The sequence below is a fragment of the Equus quagga genome, chromosome 4 (genome assembly GCF_021613505.1).
Source record: "Equus quagga isolate Etosha38 chromosome 4, UCLA_HA_Equagga_1.0, whole genome shotgun sequence".
NCBI classification, from domain to species: Eukaryota; Metazoa; Chordata; class Mammalia; order Perissodactyla; family Equidae; genus Equus; species Equus quagga.
The window spans coordinates 6,187,623-6,206,028 of NC_060270.1; the positions used below are offsets into that span (position 1 = coordinate 6,187,623).

Sequence of the window (18,406 nt, forward strand, 5' to 3'; positions counted from 1 at the left end):
TCATTATGCTTGTAATTAGTGGATAATTAAAATTCACAACAAATTGCAGATAGAATTCTGATGAAGGTCCAGAGTATTGTTGTTATATAAGTGAATTTACAATAAAACAGTTCTAGCCTTAGGAAAATGGATATGAAATGAAAGGAATGCTAATTTCATTTTATCTGATGTAGATTTCATTACTTCCAGGGTACTGGAATTCTGTGGGTAGAGAAGAGCAGATATTATCCCTCAAAGAGCACAGATGACATGTCAGGTGCCGCTGAAACAGTGAGTGCTGAAAGTTAGGACGGGAGTGAGTAGAGTAGAAGCCCTCTTATTTGACACAGTTAGGACCTGTAGTTGGTTGGTGTTCTGGACCGAATTATATCCCTCCCCAAATTCATGTGTTGAAGCCCTAACCCCCAATGTGCCTGTATTTGGAGATAAGGACTTTAAGGAGGTAATCAAGGTTAAATGAGGTCATAAGGGTGGGGCCCTAATCCAACAGGACTAGTGTCCCTATAAGAAGAGGGAGAGACCTCAAGAGTCTTTTTCCATGCACACCCAAAGGAAAGGCCATTTGAGGACACAGGGAGAAGGTGGCCATCTGCAAGCCAGAAAGAGTGGTCTCTCCAGAAACCAATCCTGCCGGCACCTTGATCTTAGACTTCCAGCCTCCAGAAATATGAGAAAATAAATGTCTGTTGTTTAAAAAACAAAATACCACTCAATCAATGGTGTTTTGTTATGGCAGCCCAAGCAGACTAATACAGTTGGTTAATCAAAAAACTGGTTAGAGGGGCCGGCCCAGTGGCATAGCAGTTAAATTCACGTGCTCTGCTTTGGAAGCCCAGGTTCGCCAGTTCAGATCCCGGGCAAGGACCTATGCACCACTTATCAAGCCATGCTGTGACAGGCGTCCCACATACAAAATAGAGGAAGATAGGCACAGATGTTAGCTCAGGGCCAATCTTCCTCAGCAAAAAGAGGAGGATTGGTGGCAAATGTTAGCTGAGGGCTAATCTTCCTCAAAAAACAAAAAAATCTTTTTTGAGATGTAATTGACATTCAGTGAACTGCACATATTTAAAGTGAACAATTTGATAAATTTTGACACATAGACAAGATGATGAACATATTTATCATCCCCAAAAGATTTTTCATCTCCTTCATAACTCCTCCTCCTGTTTTATCTGGTTTCTTTTCCTCAGCATAATTATGTAGAGATTCACCTGATAGTTCATTCCTTTTTAGTGCTGAATAGTATTTCCTTGTATGTATTTGCTATGACTTGTTTTTTTGCTTTTTTCAATTTTATTAACATTTTTTTCTAGCTTTATGGAGAAATAGTTGACATATAACCCTGTAAGTTTAAGGTGTACAACATGATGATTTGATGTATATATTGTAAAATGTTTACCACAAAAAGGTTAGTTAACATAAGCATCAGCTCACATAGTTACAATTTTATCTGTGTGTGCGTTGAGAATTTTTAAGATCTGTTCTCTTAGCAACTTTCAAGGAGTTTTATGGTATTAGGTCTTATGTTTAAGTCTCTAATCCATTTTGAGTCAATTTTTGCGAGTAGTGTAATGTAGAGTTCCAATTTCATTCTTTGGCATGCGAATATCCAATTTTCCCAACACCATTTATTGAAGAGACTCTCCTTCCCCCATTGAGTATTCTTGGCTCTCTTGTCAAATATTAATTGATTGTATATGCAAGGGTTTATTTCTGAGCTCTTGATTCTGTTTCATTGGTCTATGTGTCTGTTTTTTTTATGCCAGCATCATACTGTTTTGATTACTACAGCTTTGTAGTGTAATTTGTAATCAGGAATTGTGATGCCTCCCATTTTGTTCTTCTTTCTCATCTTTGGCTATTCAGGGTCTTTTGGTTCCATATTCAGGTTCCATATGAATTCTAGGATTTTTTTTTCTTTTTCTGTAAAAAAACGCCATTGGAATCTTGATAGGGATGCATTGAATTTATAGATGGCTCTGGGTTCTATAGACATTTTCACAATATTAATTTTTCCAATCTACGAACATGGGATATCTTTCCATGTGTTTGTGTCTTCCTCAGTTTCTATCATCAGTATCTTATAGTTTTCAGTGTATAGATCTTTCACCTCTGGTTAAATTTATTCCTAAGTGTTTTATTGTTTTTGATGCTGTTGTGAAGGGGATTCTTTATTTCTTTTTCAGATAGTTTATTGTTAATGTATAGGAATGCAAATTATTTCTGTATGCTGATTTTGTGTCCTGCAACTTTACTGAATTCATCAATTTAGTTTTAACAGTTTTTGGTGGAGTCTTTAGGACTTCTATACGTAAGATCATGTCATTTGCAAATAGACAATGTTTACTTCTTTCCGATTTGGGTGCTTGCTCTGGCTAGGACTTCCAGTACTATGTTGAATATGAGTGATGAGAGTGGGCACCCCTGTTCCTGATCTTAGAGGAAAAGCCTTCAGCTTTTCACCATTGACTATGATGTTGGCTGTGGGCATGTCATATATGGCCTTTATTGTGTTGAGGTATGTTCCTTCTATACCCAATCTGTTGAGAGTTTTTATCATGAATGGATGTTGAATTTTGTCAAGTGCTTTTTCTGCATCTATCGAGATGCTCATATGATTTTTATCTTTCATTCTATGAATGTGATGTATCACATTTATTAATTTGTTTATGTTGAATCATCCTCGTATGGTGTGTGATCCTTTTAATGTACTTTTGAATTTGGCTTGCTAGTATTTTGTTCAGGAAATTTACATCTATATTTATCAGGGATATTGGCCTGTAGTTTTCTTTTCTTGTAGTGTCCTTATTTGACTTTGGGATCAGCATAATGCTGGCCTCATAAACTGAGTTGGAGAGTGTATCTACCTTTTAAGTCTTTTGGAAGAGTTTGAGAAGGATTGGCATTCATTCTTTAATTGTTTGGTAGAATTCTCAGTGAAACCACCTGGTCCTGGGCATTTATTTGTTGGGAGGTTTTTGATTATACCGATTCAGTCTTCTTACTCACTGGTCTGTTCAGATTTCTTCCTGATTCACTCTTGGTAGGTTGTACATTTCTAGGAATTTCTCCATTTCTTCTAGGTTATTTAATTTGTCATCATATAATTGTTCATAGTAGTCTCTATGATCCTTTGTATTTGTGTGGCATTAGTTGTACTATCTCCTCTTTCATTTATAATTTTGTTTATTTGAGTCCTCTCTTTTTTTCTTGGTTAGTCTAGCTAAAGCTTTGTCAATTTGGTTTATCTTCTCAAAGAGCCAACTCTTAGATTTTTAATCTTTTCCATAGGGAGAGAAAACAGATTAGTGGTTGCTGGGAGTTGAGGAAGGGGCTGCACGTGGAAATTTTTAGGGTGACGAAATTATTCTGTATGGTACTATGGTAGATACATGATTCTATGTATTTATCAAAACCCATAGAACAGTACATGAGACTGAAGTTTTACTATATGTAAATTTTACCCCCAAAATCTCAACTAGGATGTCAAGGGCTCTTAGGATGGAATGTGGACTATGGCAAATGAATCTGGCTTATAAACAACAGAAATTTATTTCTCACAGTTCTGGAGACTGGGAAGTCCAAGATCAAGGCACCAGCAGATTCACTGTCTGGTGAGGGATAGATGGCCTGATTCATAGATGGCCACCTTCTTGCTGTGTCCTCACATGGTGGAAGGGGCAAGGGGGTCCTCTGGGATCTCTTAAGCAGAACAAAGGAATACACATTGAGTCTGAAATAGATAAAGATATTCCTACACGAGATGACAAGCCCAGCACATGCTGTGAGGACTCTTGTATCTCTTGGTAAGGAGGTGTTCCAGGCTAAGGATGCATGCATGGAAGACTGCATGCATGAGACTCTCTCCGAACAGAGTCTGGGAAAACAGTGTCTTTCTCAACAGAGTCAAAAGGTAATTGAGGTTAAATGAGGTCATAGGGTGGGGCCCTAATCCGATGAGATTGGTGTCTTTATAAGAGGAGGAGCAGACACTAGAGAGTTCTTATTCTCCCCCTCCCATGTGAGAAGACAGTGAGAACGTGTTTATCCACAAGCCAGGAAGAGAGTTGTCACCAGGAACTGAATCAGCTGGCACCTTGATCTGGGACTTCTAGCCTCCAGAACTGTGAGAAAATAAATTTCTGTTGTTCACACCACCCAGTCTATGGTATTTTATTATGGCAGCCTGAGCAGACTAATACAGGTACCAAATACCTCTTCTTTTTGTCTCCTAACCTTGGCAGCATCCTCTCACGGTCTAGGGTGTTTTTGGAACAGGGTGGTTGGTACCTAATGTGACAACAGTCACTTATTTTGAACAATGGTTTGATGGTTCTTGGGGCCCAAATTTCAGTCACTTGTTCAAGGCAGGAAGCAAAGGAACTGAATCAGGAACTGAGACGGGCTCAGGAGTGCTTGTGCCCCAAGCTACTGCCATCAGAGACAGAGCCAGATTTGCTGGTGAATATCCCCCAAGTTAGCTACATCGGAAATAGGCTTAATTTGCTTTTACTTATTTAACCTTAAAACATCCATGCTTTGTTTTGCTTAGAAAAATAAAATTTAGTAACATTAGCATCTAAGCCATTTTTGCAGACAGGTCAGAATATGACTAGTTCCTTTGGTCTCATATCATAACGTTAAGACGTTATGTTCTCGTCTTTTTTTTTTTTCCCCAGCTCTCAAAGTTAAGTCATCATAAATGCAGCATCCAGAAATTCCTTATGCTGTGTTGTAACTGGAGATAGCAAATTCAGGAGGAAGAGATTTGGGACGTTATGCTAGGTACTTTTCATTTGTCATCTCATTTATTCCTAAGTGCAGTTGAGGAAACTCTCTCAGAGAAGTTAAGTAATTTGCCTTGGATGGCACTGCTAGTAAGAGCAAAGCTGTGGTTCACAGGTAGTCAGGCTAGGATCCAAAGCACATATCTTTGTACGGTAGTATTCTGCATTGGGAGTGTGGCGACTTTGCAATCAGAGATCTTTTAAGAATTGTGAAAATTAATAAACAGAAACCTCATTTAAAGTGAAGTCGGGGGCGGGGGGGTGAGGGGGGTGGGTTGGGCCAGAAGCAAGAGCTCTCATGCCCCATGACAACTGCAGAGCCCAACAGGAAGAAGAGACTTCCTCTTCTTGCCCAGCAACAGCTGGGCCAATGAGAGACTGTCACAACTCAGCCAATGAAAAGCCACTACACTTAGAACTCCCAGTCTCCTCCAATGGACTCCTTGTTTACAATAGCCCTCCCAAATTCCTCTTCCCCTCTGTAAGGGTTTCTGCTCCCCTTGCTGCTGGGGGCTTGCACATGGCTTGTTATATGCCACAAAACTCTAGGGAATAGACTCTTGGATTCACATGACACCCCTAAGGAAAGCACCAAAGCCTGACAAGACCTGCAGTCATCTGGTGACTTAAAAGTAAAGATTTCCCAGAATTGAAGCAGAAGACATCTGATAAGACAGCTCTCCCAAGATGTCCAGACAAGGCTTATTAAAAGTTTGTCTGCCAAACCTTTGATGATAACATAATGCTTCAGGTGATCTCCAGTGCCTATGATCTTGATAACATATGGACTTTAGAAAAGAGAAATGCCTGAGAATTCTCCCTCCTCCCCTTCCTTGTTACTTGAATGTGACCTCAATAGGTTTCCAATCTGTGTACTTTCCCTCTGATGTGGGACATGACACCCAGGAAAGGTCGTTCCTGGCATCTAGGGACAAAACGCCAATGAAACTGGAAAAACGTGACTCTTGATCAGCTATGCTTTCAGACAAAGACCTCGATCAAAAGGGGAAAATGTAAAACTTAATAAACACAAACTTAGCCAATGAAAAGCCACTATACCTGGAACTCCCAGTCTCCTGCAATGGACTCTTTGATAACGATAGCCCTCCCAACTTTCTCTTCCCCTCTAAAAAAGTATAAAAAGGGAGACCTTCCCTTGCTGCTTGGGATTGCATGTGGCTTGCCACGGTTGCAGACTCAAAACTGCAATTCTTTGCTGATCCCAAGTAAACCCATTTTTGCTAGAGAAATAACTGGCTGTCTATTTATTCAATGTCAGTGGAATCTAGCAGTGATGGATAGGCCTCTCTGGTCCCACCCAGTCTTGTTTGTGGCTATAATGACTGTAAAATATAGGTAAGATTACTCAAATGCCTCAGGGATATGAGTGCCTGTATGAATGGGGGTTAATAAAGATCAGTAATGTGATGTAAACTGTAACCGTGGGCCCTCCAACACCAGCTCAACTGTCCCCATCTTATCAACAGAGTAATTAAGAGTAGTTTTTCAGGAACTGAGACCCCCCTTGTCCAGTTCAGGCTGGTTGAGACCACTAACCCATCAATTGGGCCTGTGAAAGGCTCCATAAGTGAACTTTTTCACATCAAGGAGCCAAAAACTCCACCCTCACATCATGGTAACACTGCCATCTTGTGAACACGTGCCCTAGGAAGAGGAGTGAAGCTGCTAGGCTTGTGCAGATCACCCATTACCTCACTTCTCCTCATCTCCAATGGTCTATCTCCACACTTCAGACTGCCCTGCCCTTCGTCCCATAAGCTGTGCCCCAAGCCCTGGATCCAGGAGACAGATCTGAGAGCATATGTCTCCATGCAGATCCATCGAGCAATAAAGCTGACTTCTTTTCCAAAAGCCGATGCTGTAATAATTAGCTTTTTGATGCGCATGGGGCAAGAGAACCCTAATTTTGTGCTGTAAGAAAACCGTAACCTAGAAGTCCACACGTCCTGTTTAAGTACTTGCCACGCGCCAGACAGCCAAACTTGGAAAGGTTGGTGGAGGGAAGTCCACCTCCTGGGAGATGCGACTTAATCGGAACAGAAATCTATCCTATGGGGCTGTTCATCATCAGGCACTGAGGCAATGGAAGCTGCCTTGTATGACTACAAAAGGCCCCCGAAGGCTGAAGTTCCTCAAGGAAGAAGCAAAATGAAATGGTTAGTCCAGGAGAGCCTGCCCTAGGTGGAGCCTCCTTTGTTGCCTTCACTCGCCTGGTCACCCATGCATGCCGTCCTGCCATGAAAACATCTGAGTGAGCACGGAGAGCCCATTGTGGTCAGTAAATGTACAAATAATTAATGTTACCAGTAATTTATCTCGTCTTCTCCCTCGGCCCTGAGATAGCAGTCTGGGGCAGGCCTCCCTTCAGGGCCTGCGTCTTGCGGGGGTAAAGTCGTGACGCCACCGGCCGAGCGCCAAGCACAGGGCAGCCCGGGCCCCGCCGCCCGCCTGGGGGGGGGGGGCGGTGGTGGTGGGGGCTGCTGCCCGTCTTCTGAGGACGCCTCTCAGGTCCTGAAGCTCACGCAGCTGTCACGGGCTTTTACCACTTAGAAGAATGTCCCAAATAGGATAACCCAGAATTGGGGAAAAAAGGGATTCAGGCGTTTTTTGGCCAGAAGACCCACGTCATGTACAGGGGCAGTAAAAGGAACCGGCTGTTTCAAGGGCGAATGGATTAAGTGGACCAATTTGAAGCTAGGAGCGATTCCAGGGCCTGCCGTCCGAGCTCGCGCTGGGCACTCGGGTTTCTCGGGTCCAGGGAGGGACATCCACTCCGGCCCGAGAGCACAGGAGACCCCTCGCGCGCTGGGGCCGGGCGCGCCAACCCCGCGTCCTAGCCTCAGGGCTCGGCGCCTGCGCCTGTCAGTCAGCGTCGTCGGCCCGACCCTCCCGGAGCTCGACCAATCGTAGCCGGGGGTCGGGGGTGAGGAGTCGTAGCGGGGCCAGGAAGCAGGGGGCGGACTGCCTGGCGCCGCGGCGACGGACAGGGGCGTCCGGGTGTCCTGCCGCGGGGCAGCGCGCGGCGGCCTCCGCCTCTGGAGGTGAGTGCACCCCGCTGCGCGGCTCCTGGGGCGCGCCTCTCGTCTGGGAAGCCCCTGTCCCCGTGCGGGCCGCCCCCTCCCCGCGTCCCCAGCGCGGTGCGGAGGCTCTGCAGCCGGGGTCCCGGAGCTGGGCGCTGGCGCCGGGCAGGGGAGGCCCGGGCCTCGGCGAGCAGAGCTGGAGCCCGCGGCTGCAGCAGCCTCGGACCGGGCCGCCCGAGCGACGGCGGGGCTGGCAGGGAGGGTCGGGCCGGCGCGCATCTCCATCCTCCGGCTCCGGACCTTCTACGGCGTGGGCAGGGGAGCCGCGGCGGCGCCGAGCCCTCCCTGGGGGTCGTGAGGACCCCTGCCCCGGCCCCCCGGGCCCCCGGCCGGGCGCTGCGCTGGGCCAGCTGCCCCCTGGCCGGCGGTGCACTGTTCTGGCCTCACTGAGCTGCCGGCTCGGGACACCACATTCAGGTCGGGCGGGGAGCAACGAGGGTGACTTTACGAGGTGTGATGTGGAGGCCCTGGCCTGTCGCCCATCTCTGCTTGATCAGAGGCCACTAGGGTGGTGGTCAGGGATTCTCAGGCAGGATTTACACAAAACGTGTGTGCAACTGTCTGTAAAAATGTCCTTGCCTTTCATTATTTAGTCTAAATAGGGGGATTGTTGCCACGTTTCCTAAAGATCAAGAATCCCACTGCTATGGTGGGCGCCCCCCTCCTCGCCGTGGTTAATTATCGTTTGGAACATCGGGGTGTGCTGGAAGCTGGCGGGACTCCCAGACCCGGGTAATGAGTCGTCTGACTCCACGCAGTGGAGGCGGCGGCGCAATATTCCTCCGTGGTGTTTGGGTTCTGCTTTCCTTTGACGATGTTTAGTGTCTTATCTCTGAGTCTGTTATCCTCACAATCTCTGGGCCTGATACTGTGCTGTTATTTGTTACTGAGAAAGGAATGAAGGGATAGACCACTCGAGTGGCCTTGGCTGGCCTCATTGCCCTGGAATCGGATTGTCCTGAGAGGACATTGTAAATTACAATTCAAACGTCATATCGGAAAGGCCATTCCTGACCAATTAATACAGATAACACCCCCTGGCCACCCTGTTACTAGTGGCCTCCTACTTGGCTGTATATTGTAATAATCTGGGGACCTTTTAGAAAAGCTGTTTCTTGGACCCTGCTCTCAGATTCTGATTTGGTTGGTTGAATGTAATCCAGGCATTGGGGTGTTTAAAAGCTCCTGGGATGATATTGACGTGCATACAAGGTTAGACACCACTACCTTTCAAAATTTTTGGAAGGCCTGGGTGAGTCAGCACTTTGGGCATGCAAAGTGGGGGTACGTGAAAGAGAAGTGGAATCTGGGGAAAGAAGCCCTGCAGGCCTCTGTCCTGCCTCATCTTTGTCCAAGGGTTGACCTTACTTATTTGGTTGACCCATCATTGTCACGGTCTTGGATGAGTTTCCAGTTCTTTCCCTATACCCTGCCCTGTTAAGTTTCAAGGTCTTACTCAGCACCCTGTGAGAAACAGCCGCTCTTTGGAAAGTTTGAAATACAAACATTTCAGTTTGGATATATTCCTTTAAATCTATGCTTCTGTCTTTTATGTAGGGGTCCATGTATTCTGAATTAAAATTCCAGACACTTGTTCTGAAAAGTACAGTTACATTTATGTGGATAGTAGGTCAGAGTATTTAGGATGGAGACTGTTCCAGAAACTGCATGTGTGCTTGTCCTCTAGTAAATTGTCTTTGTGAAATGGTTGTCTAAGAACATTAGCTCCCCAGAGGGTGGGGTTGCTGCCTCATTTTCTTTTTAGTACTAAACTCAAGTATTAAATTTATGTTATTGACAATTATAATTCCAAGTGACGTAAGCAATCTCTTTGTGATTCACTTGTGAGATGGGGCCTAATGGCAGTCTAGGGTTATTGCCACAGGCCGTAAAGAAATTAGGTGGCTGGTAAGTCGTCTTAATCAAAATTTGGCAAAACAGACAACGCGTTTTACTTTTTGCTTGTCCTTTGAACATAAATATGAAGCATGAGTAAGTGGTGGATTGACACTTCAGAGAGAAACAAGACTGCTGAGGTTTAGATTCCTCAGAGTAAGTGTCACTTCTAGATCTGTCTAGATACCTCCAGTGTTCTGTAGTGGTAGGATGGATCATTGAACTACGTGATTATTCTAGTCTTTAAGAAAAAAGAGATATATGGCGCTTTAATCTTTGGTTTCTATTTTTTCAGTTATATTTATATAGTTTGCTATATATATAAAGTTTTGACCTTCGGCTCAGATCTGGGAGTGATTTGCCATGTTAAGTTCATGTATATAAATAGCTAGTCACTGGGTTTTTTTTTTGTTTTTTTGCTTGAGGAAGATTGTCCCTGAGCTAACATCTGTGCCAGTCTTCCTCTGTTCTGTATGTGGGACACCTGCCACAGCATGGCTTGGTGAGTGTGTGTAGGTCTGTGCCCGGGACCCCAGCCCTTGAACCCCAGGCTGCAGAAGTGGTGTGTGTGAACTTAACCACTATGCCACTGGGCCGGCCTGGTCGCTGGCGTCTATTAGTAGGAAAGGAGACGTTCCTGTCCCCACTTCTCCACTATGCTCTGCTGAAATCTACATACATCTCTTTGCTATAAAATTGTACTCTTGATTTGAACTCTGTTTTTTGACTTCATCTTCAGTATCTTTAACTTGTATATCATATGCTTATCTCTGTTGCAGCATGAATGGTATAAAAACGAAAAAACATCAACATGTGCTTCGGATGTGGCGAGGAAAGAATAAGGCTGCTGTCACGAGTCCTGGAGTTCAGGCCTTTACACTGCAGGAAAGTGAGGTGAAACTCTGATTTCTTAGTTCTAATAAGTATCTCTTCTTGGGAACTGGAAATTGCCAAAAAAAGGTAAATTACATTCAGTTATATATTTTTATTTTTTGGTTGACCTAGGAAACTTTTTTTCTGGAGTCATTCCCATCTAGCACTGTTTTTTTGTTACTCACTTCTAAGCAGTTTGAGATACGAATTATATTTTCCTGCTCTCTTTGCAAGTAGCTTTCTTGATATAATGCCTAGGTTTTCTATTTGTAGGAAAAGAACATAAATCTGTTACAGAGTTCTTTCACTTTGAAATCTTTCATTTTACGTTGAATTGTTTTCTCATATCTGATTTACTGCCTTGTTTCTTTTTATGACCCATCTTTAATTATTACTTTTAGAAACCAGCTTTATTCTTTATTTTTGTGAGTTCTGTTTCCTGGTGAAAAGTTAGGACATAAAGATGAAGGAGAAAAACAAAATGTGCCTGGAGGTGACAGCTTTCAACATTTTAGTCTGTGTCTCTTCAAAGAGAGGTCTGTCTCGTGTACCCTAGACTGCACCTGTTGAAGTGTACATATGGGTCTCTCAGATCTCAGTGCTCTGCCTGCTCCGGGTGGGACCCTCTATACTGATTTTCAGTAGAAGTCCCTGGGCGTGAGGGACTTGCGTATTTGCATTGCTTCCTATAGCCCTGTAGTCCCTTTAGCTCTGGGTGCTGCTGCCCACTGCTGCTTTGCTGCTGCTGACTGCCTCTGAACCACACTCATGTCCTCTCAGCTGCTGGTGTTCACGCAGGATGTAGACCACGCCTACCACGGTGCAGCTGGCTTCCTGTGGAGTGTCATCTTTGGTCTTCTCCCTCTCTGGCCATCTGGGAAACCTCTGATTCTTACGGCCAACTCCTTGAGAAAGGTTTCTGCAGAGCATCACTTGGGCCCTGGTGACAGAGTTAGTGCCTCTATTTCACAGCCATTTCCTTCGCAGAATTTACAGGCCCTTTGGGGTGGGTGGGGGCCTGGGTGTTGGAGAGGGGCAGTGTTGGGGGACCATGAAATGGTTAAGTGCAGTCTTTCTCATTACCTGGCATCCCTGTTGGGGTGGCCAGGAGTGGTGGATTTATTCCTCTTTAATTTAGGAGGTGAACTACCTCTTGCCTAATAGGAGTGTAAGCTTTTCCATGGGAATTTCTGGCACTTAGAGTGTGTGGTACAGAGTAGGCCTCCACAATTATTTGTTGTGAGGATTATTTTGTTGTTGTGTGGATTATTGAATCAATGTGTATCATGTAAAGAGCTAAGTATTGTGAGGGAATCAAAAAACTGTGATACATTGCGTTCATTAAATTGCTTTTTCTATGATATGTGGTTTCTGGTTTTTTAAAAAAAATATAGTCTAATTGGTATAGTCTAGTAGGGGAGACAAATACATATAAATATAGAAATCAGCTGAGAAGTGAAAATATTAAGTGCTGTGGGAATTCTAAGGCTGGAGAGCATGTGGAAGAGCTTAGCCTTGTCTCCTTATGAAGCTGGGGGCAGGCAGGGTTGTGTGGTCCCTGTGTTGTGGGAGTGGAGTAGACAGTGGAGAGAAGAGTGCAGGAATGGGGACTTCCCGGGTCCAGGACACAGCTGCAGGGGGTGTTGGTGCAGCCAAGGTGTTCTCAGACCCTCTGCACCCTTTCACCTTTGCCTCTCCACCCCGTCCTCCATGGAAGGCCTTGCTGGGAACAAAGCACCAGCACTTTCTCTGCTTAGCTATATCAAAATAGCACCTGGGGAGAGCATTGTGAATTCCTTACGGGAGAACTTGCCTCTAGCAGGTGTGATGAAGGATTTGGGTGTCTTGTTCCTAATGCCTCAAGCTTAGCTTTCCTCTCCTACATCTTCAGGCCAGGTGTCTTTCCTCCTGTGCCTTGTTACTCAGCTGAGGGAGCATCAAGACCACATAGGTGGTGGGGGAGCTGGAAACCCTAAGGGTGTTTCCTGTCTCCTCCCATACAGAGGGATGGCACTCTGTTTTCCAGAGGATGTCAGGATGTTCTGCACAGTATCCCAGAACTCCCATAGAATCACAAGGTTTCCTCTTAATGCTCTTTATGTGTGATTACTCCCGTAAGGTTATAGAACTTAAACTCTAAGGGAAGGGGAGTGATTTTATTTACTTAGACCTCTGTAGAGATTTAACACTTACTTTAGTTTTGCAATTTCTGAGTTTGAAGACGCTTTGCTCTCCTAAAAGTTAAGATCTAAATAGGTAGTTGGTCAAATATCAGTGTGTTTACACAGAAGCCTGGGTTGAGTTTGAGTAAATTGTCTGGATATGAATAGATGTGACTGTGCCCTGGCTCTTTGCTTTCTCCTCATGACTTTGGGCCTTCAGTAAGGTTAAGGAAGAGGACGTGTGATGTCTTTCCGCTCACCCCACCCTAGGGTGTTGCAATTGGTGATCTGTTTTCTCATCTCCCCTCTTTGAAGGATAAGAAAAATGTGCTTCTTCACTCAACCCCAGCCTCTCCTCTATACAAAGAACTTCTAAGGACGCTAGGAGAAAAGAAGCACGTTAAACTGAAAGCTCACCTGCAGCTCAGAGAAACAAAGGCATGGAGTTCTGAGGAGTGGAGGTAGCATGGTGTCGGCCATGGGTGTCAAGACACAGCCAGACAATGTGGATCAATTTCTTCAGACTGCGGCTTTTCTGCTGTCTGCTGGCAGTGTTGATGGTGCTGGTGCTGGTCATCAACGTCACTCAGGTAGAGGTGAGTACTCAGCATACCCCATCATAACTAAGGGCACCACATTTAGGGTTTGGGGCTAACTAGCCTGGGAAATGTTGGTCATCGGGAAACTCATCCTGGTCACAGTTGTTTTCATTTATTCAGTAAGTGTCTCAGAGCCTGCAGTGTTTGTATCCTGTGCTTGTCACCAAGGGTACAGTGGTGGAGACAGCAGGCGTGATGCCTTCACTTACGGAGCTCGTGTTCTGAAATGTGCATGGGAGACAATAACAGCAATAAGTGATCATAATCATAATTATAATAAATGATAATTGGAAATTGTGGAGAGCACTATAAAGAAAGGAAAGCGGGCTGCTCTGGAGTAGCTCTAGAGATGAAGAGAAGCCTTTTCAAGGAGGGAACCGTTTAGCTGACTCCTGGCAAAAAGCAGGAGGAGTATTTCAGGGGAGGAGTTGATGATGAGTCTGTTTTGGAGACTTACGGAACCCTCACAAGTGCCTGGCACGAAGAAGGTACTTGGTATTCCCCTCTCCCCAACTCTGCACCCCCTGCATGAACTCATCTGTCTTCAAAATGTATGGAGTAGTTTCTATATAAAATGATGCTGCCCTTTTAATTTTGTTGGCTCGTGCTTCTCAGCTTACAGGTCCAAGTTAATTATGGTATTTCTTGCTCATTGGATTTTGCTATAGACTGAATGTTTGTGTCCTCCAAACATACCAGCCCTGTGGGAGCTTGGGTTACTGTTCTCTTTCATGCTCTCAGATGGTTCTTTCCCAGCCTCCAGTAGTTTCATTACACACACGTTGCCCTTAAGTACTCTGCAGTCCTCAAAAGGGACCCTTTGTGGATCTCTGGAGTTCTCTGTCTGTGTGGCTCTCTCCTCCCATTACTCTGTCCTGTGCATTCTGATCAGCTCAGTCTTTTAAGACTCTCAGCTCCATCTCCTCAACTTATGTAGTTCACCGGGCTGCACCTGGCTTCCCCTCCCTGTGCTGCAGCCTGGGAATGCTCTCAGGGCTGTAAGCAAAGGGCAGTTACAGGGTCACCTCCCTTATTTCCCGTCTTTCAGGCATCTTTGTCTTTTGTTTTCTGATGTCCAGTGTCTGGAAAACCTGTTTCATGTATTTTGGCCTTTTTTGTTAAGTTTCAGGTGGAAGGATAAATCTCACTGTTTCTCTATCTCTGCTGGAAGTGTAAGTCTGAGGGGCTTGAAGTTGAGGGGAAAGGGATAATAGGGAAACTGGAGAGGAGAAGGGTTAGTGGCCAAGGGGATGGGGAGAGGAGGGGTCTTGAGCACAAATGGCACATATGACTTTGTGTAAGATGAGGGACACGGTACGTCGTGAATGCTCTCGTCGTTTTATCATTGATGTAGGAGGCCCATGCTCAGTCCTCTGATGTCAGAAGGAAATGTTGTGGTGGTTGGCAGTGGAGATGCCTTTGCTGCTGGAGGGCAGGACTTTGAGGGAGTGCTTGCCTGTGGAGGAGGCAGCAAGTGGAAGGAGGGTGGAGCCAGGAGGTTTGTGTGTAGGGGCGTGAAAGAATGGGGTTGGCAGATAGATGACAGAGGGGCAATAGATTTCAAGACCATACATATGTGTGGCACTCACCTTCAGTGGTTTTGTCAGGGGTGTTTTTGTTTCATCACATTCCACAGCCCAGGTATAAGAATAGAGAAAAAAGATAGTGGTGTAGGTCTGGGATAGGGGAGGGGGTAGGAAAAGGGACAAGGAGAGACTTGAGAGGCTGGGCCAGAGTCCCACATCATTAATGTTACTATGATTGGGAAGGAATGTTAGAAAATTCCCCTAATAGTCGTGCTTGAGTTCTTGGAAACTTTTGGACTGGATGTCAGCTAGCAGGTCTAATTATGTGTGCAAACACAAACTGAATGATAATGGAGAAGGGAGATGGCAGTAATGAATGATTAAGACGGTTCTGATATTGAAAGTAATAAATAGGTCTTTTAGTAGGGCCTCTGATCTAAAGAGGTCATTTTGTCTATGATGAGAATATTGTCATGACTGTTAATCTGTTCAGTTTATTACTGAGATGATGGTTGATAAAGAAGCTTGGGGTGAGAAAGGCTGTGGAACCCAGCAGTCTTCCATCTCTTAACCCCCTTTCTATCTTGTTTCTGATCCTGACTATACTCTTCTTGTGATTAGAGCATCTGAGCATTTTCTAAAGAGCGAGCACGACTCAATTTTAATTAGAAATATCACATAATATAAGAAGGAGGTGTGTGTATCAATATTCAGCAAAAGGTTATAGGGAGAATTGTCTGTTATCTGAAAAGCTCTCATTGAGCATGGCCTATATTTATTTGTTTTTTCTTTATTCATTGATAAGTTAAGATTATAAAAATACCAGTGTATTAGGGCTTTTTGGCTGCAAGTAAAGAAACCTGGTTCAAGCTGACTTTAATATTAAAGGATATTATTCATTTTGAATAGAAGTCAGGAGGTGGGTTGGACATAGTTCAGGCTATTTCTCTGTAAACTTCTCAGTTATGCTGTCCTTTGCGTGTGAGCTTTTTTCTGTGGCGTCCTCTTTCATGGTTGGATTGTAGGATGCTGCCATAGCAACAGGTGATTGCTTTCCTTGTACATGTCCAGTTTAAGAGATGGTTTGTTTCCTTGAAACCCTCTTAAGAGATTATTTGCCTTTTTTCATTTGCAAGTAAAATTTAGGTAGCTGTTCCCAGAGCACTGGTGGTGTCTGAGTTTGGCTGCATGCATCCATCAGAAACCTCCAGCAACCTCTTCTGGTTTTTCATAGTCCAGAATTGGGTCACATGCCTATTCCTAAATCAGTCACTTGAGATTGTCCCTTGATCAATCAGGCCCACCCCTGAGCTGACAGGTCAGCAAACAGCAGTGGTGTTTTTCAGCAGGCAAGGAGTGAAACAGATATGGGACAGGCAGCCATAATGTTCCTTCCAGTCCACAGCTTGCAGTGGCTCCAGGAGTGACCATTGGTGTTTCCCCTTGGCTCTGAATCTAAAAAGATGGCAGTCCCTGAAGTCACCCCTGTCACTGGCCTGGAATAGAGTTGTCATTTAGGAAAATTAAGCAGATTGATCTTTTTGAGTTCTTTTTCATTTGTGAGTAAAATTCAGGTGGCTTAGCATGGAGTGTCTGGTGATTCTTGGATTGGGCTGCATGGGTCAATCAGCTAGTCATGAATAGTTGGTGTGGCTACCCAAAGAACGAGTGATGGGAGAGGACGAGAGGAACAAGGTAGGGATGACAGGGGGTATGATGTGAGCACATAGTGCATGGTTTGGTCCTTAATGGTTTGTCATGTCCTCACAACAACTAAAAAGGAGAGGGAGGCTGGAATATTTCCTGAAAGACAACCAATAGGTAAGGGAAAATTTTCTTTTTTTTATTGAAATATAATTGACATAAAACATTGTATAAGTTTAAGGTGTACAATGTGCTGATTTGATACATTTATATATTACAGTATGATTACCACTGTAGTGTTAGCTAGCACCTCTATCATGTTACATAGTTATTATTTCTTTTTTTGTGGTGGGAACAATTAAGATCTTGTCTCTTAGCAGCTTTTAAGTTTATGATAGAGTATTGTTGACTATAGTCACTGAACTGTGCATTACATCTCCAGAACTTGTCTACTAGTTGCAAGTTTGTACCGTTAAGATCTCCCCACTTCCCCCACCCCCAGCCCCTGTTAACCACCATCCTACTCTGTTTTTATCAGTTCAGCTTTTTTAGATTCCACATATAAGTAGTATCATACATTATTTGCCTTTTTCTGTCCGACTCATCTTTCTTAGCATAATGCCCTCAAAGTCCATCCATGTTCTCGCAAATGGCAGAATTTTCTTCTTTCTTGTGGCTGAATAATATTCCAGTGTGTTTGTGTGTGTGCGTGTGCACATGTGTGTGATACCACATTTTCTTTATCCATTCATCCATCAGTGAACACTTAGGTCGTTTCCCTGTCTTGGCTATTGTGAATGATGCTGCAGTGAACATGGGAGTGCAGATATCTTTTCGATAGCTTTTTTCATTCCCTTTGGGTAAATACCCACAAGTGGGGCTGCTGGATCAATGGTAGTTCTATTTTTAATTTTTTTTTTATAAAAGATTTTATTTTTCCTTTTTTTCCCCAAAGTCCCCCAGTACATAGTTGTATGTTTAGTTGTGGGTCCTTCCAGATGTGACATGTGGGATGCCGCCTCAGCATGGCTTGATGAGTGGTGGCATGTCTGTGCTCAGGATCTGAACTGGTGAAACCCTGGGCTGCCAAAGCAGAGCGCTCGAACTTAACCACTTGACCACGGGGCTGGCCCCTCTATTTTTAATTTTTTGAGGAACTTCCGTACTCTTCCATAGTGACTGAAATAGTTTACATTCCCACCAAGAGTGCGCGGGTGTTCCCTTTTCTCCCCATCCTCATGAACATTTGTTGTCTCTTGTCTTCTTGATGGTAGGCATTCTGACACACGTGAGGTGCTATCTCATTGTGGTTTTGATTTGCATTTCCCTGATGACTAATATTGTTGAGCATCTTTTCATGTACCTGTTGGCCATTTGGATGTCTGCTTAGTTCCTCTGCCCGTTTTTTAATTGGATTGTTTGTTTTTTGTTGTTGTTGAGTTGTATGAGTTCTTAATATATTTTGGATATTAACTCCTTATCTGATATATAGTTTACAGATATTTTCTCCTATTTCATAGGTTGCTTTCTCATTTTGTTGATCATTCCTTTTGCTGTGCAGCAGCTTTTCAGTTTGATGTAGCCCCACTTGATTTTTGCTTTTGTTGCTTGTGCTTTTAGTGTCATATCTAAAAATCATTCCTGAGACCACTGTCAAGGAGCTGCTGCTTCTAGGATTTTATGATATCAGATCTTACATTTGTCTTTAATCCATTTTGAGTTCATTTTTGTGAGTGGTGTAAGATATGGGTCCAATTTTGTTTGTCTGCTTGTGGTTATCCAGTTTTCCCAGCACTATTTGCTGAAAAGACGGTG

General features: G+C 44.2%; 1 protein-coding gene across 5 annotated transcripts in view; it reads left to right on the forward strand.

Moving 5' to 3' along the window:
- Positions 1–7,523: 7,523 nt before the first annotated feature.
- NXPE3 (neurexophilin and PC-esterase domain family member 3) overlaps positions 7,524–18,406 on the forward strand; it is a 45,923-nt gene continuing 35,040 nt past the window's right edge. For 2 of the 5 annotated variants that reach the window (XM_046659538.1, XM_046659542.1), the window contains exons 1-3: positions 7,524–7,852; positions 10,567–10,747; positions 13,138–13,418. In XM_046659538.1, the coding sequence (XP_046515494.1) occupies positions 13,326–13,418 (93 nt within the window). In that variant the 5' untranslated portion in view covers positions 7,524–7,852; positions 10,567–10,747; positions 13,138–13,325. Of the gene's footprint in view, positions 7,853–10,566; positions 10,748–11,440; positions 11,612–13,137; positions 13,419–18,406 lie in introns of all 5 variants that reach the window. The other 3 variants (XM_046659539.1, XM_046659540.1, XM_046659541.1) reach the window with 3 other exon arrangements.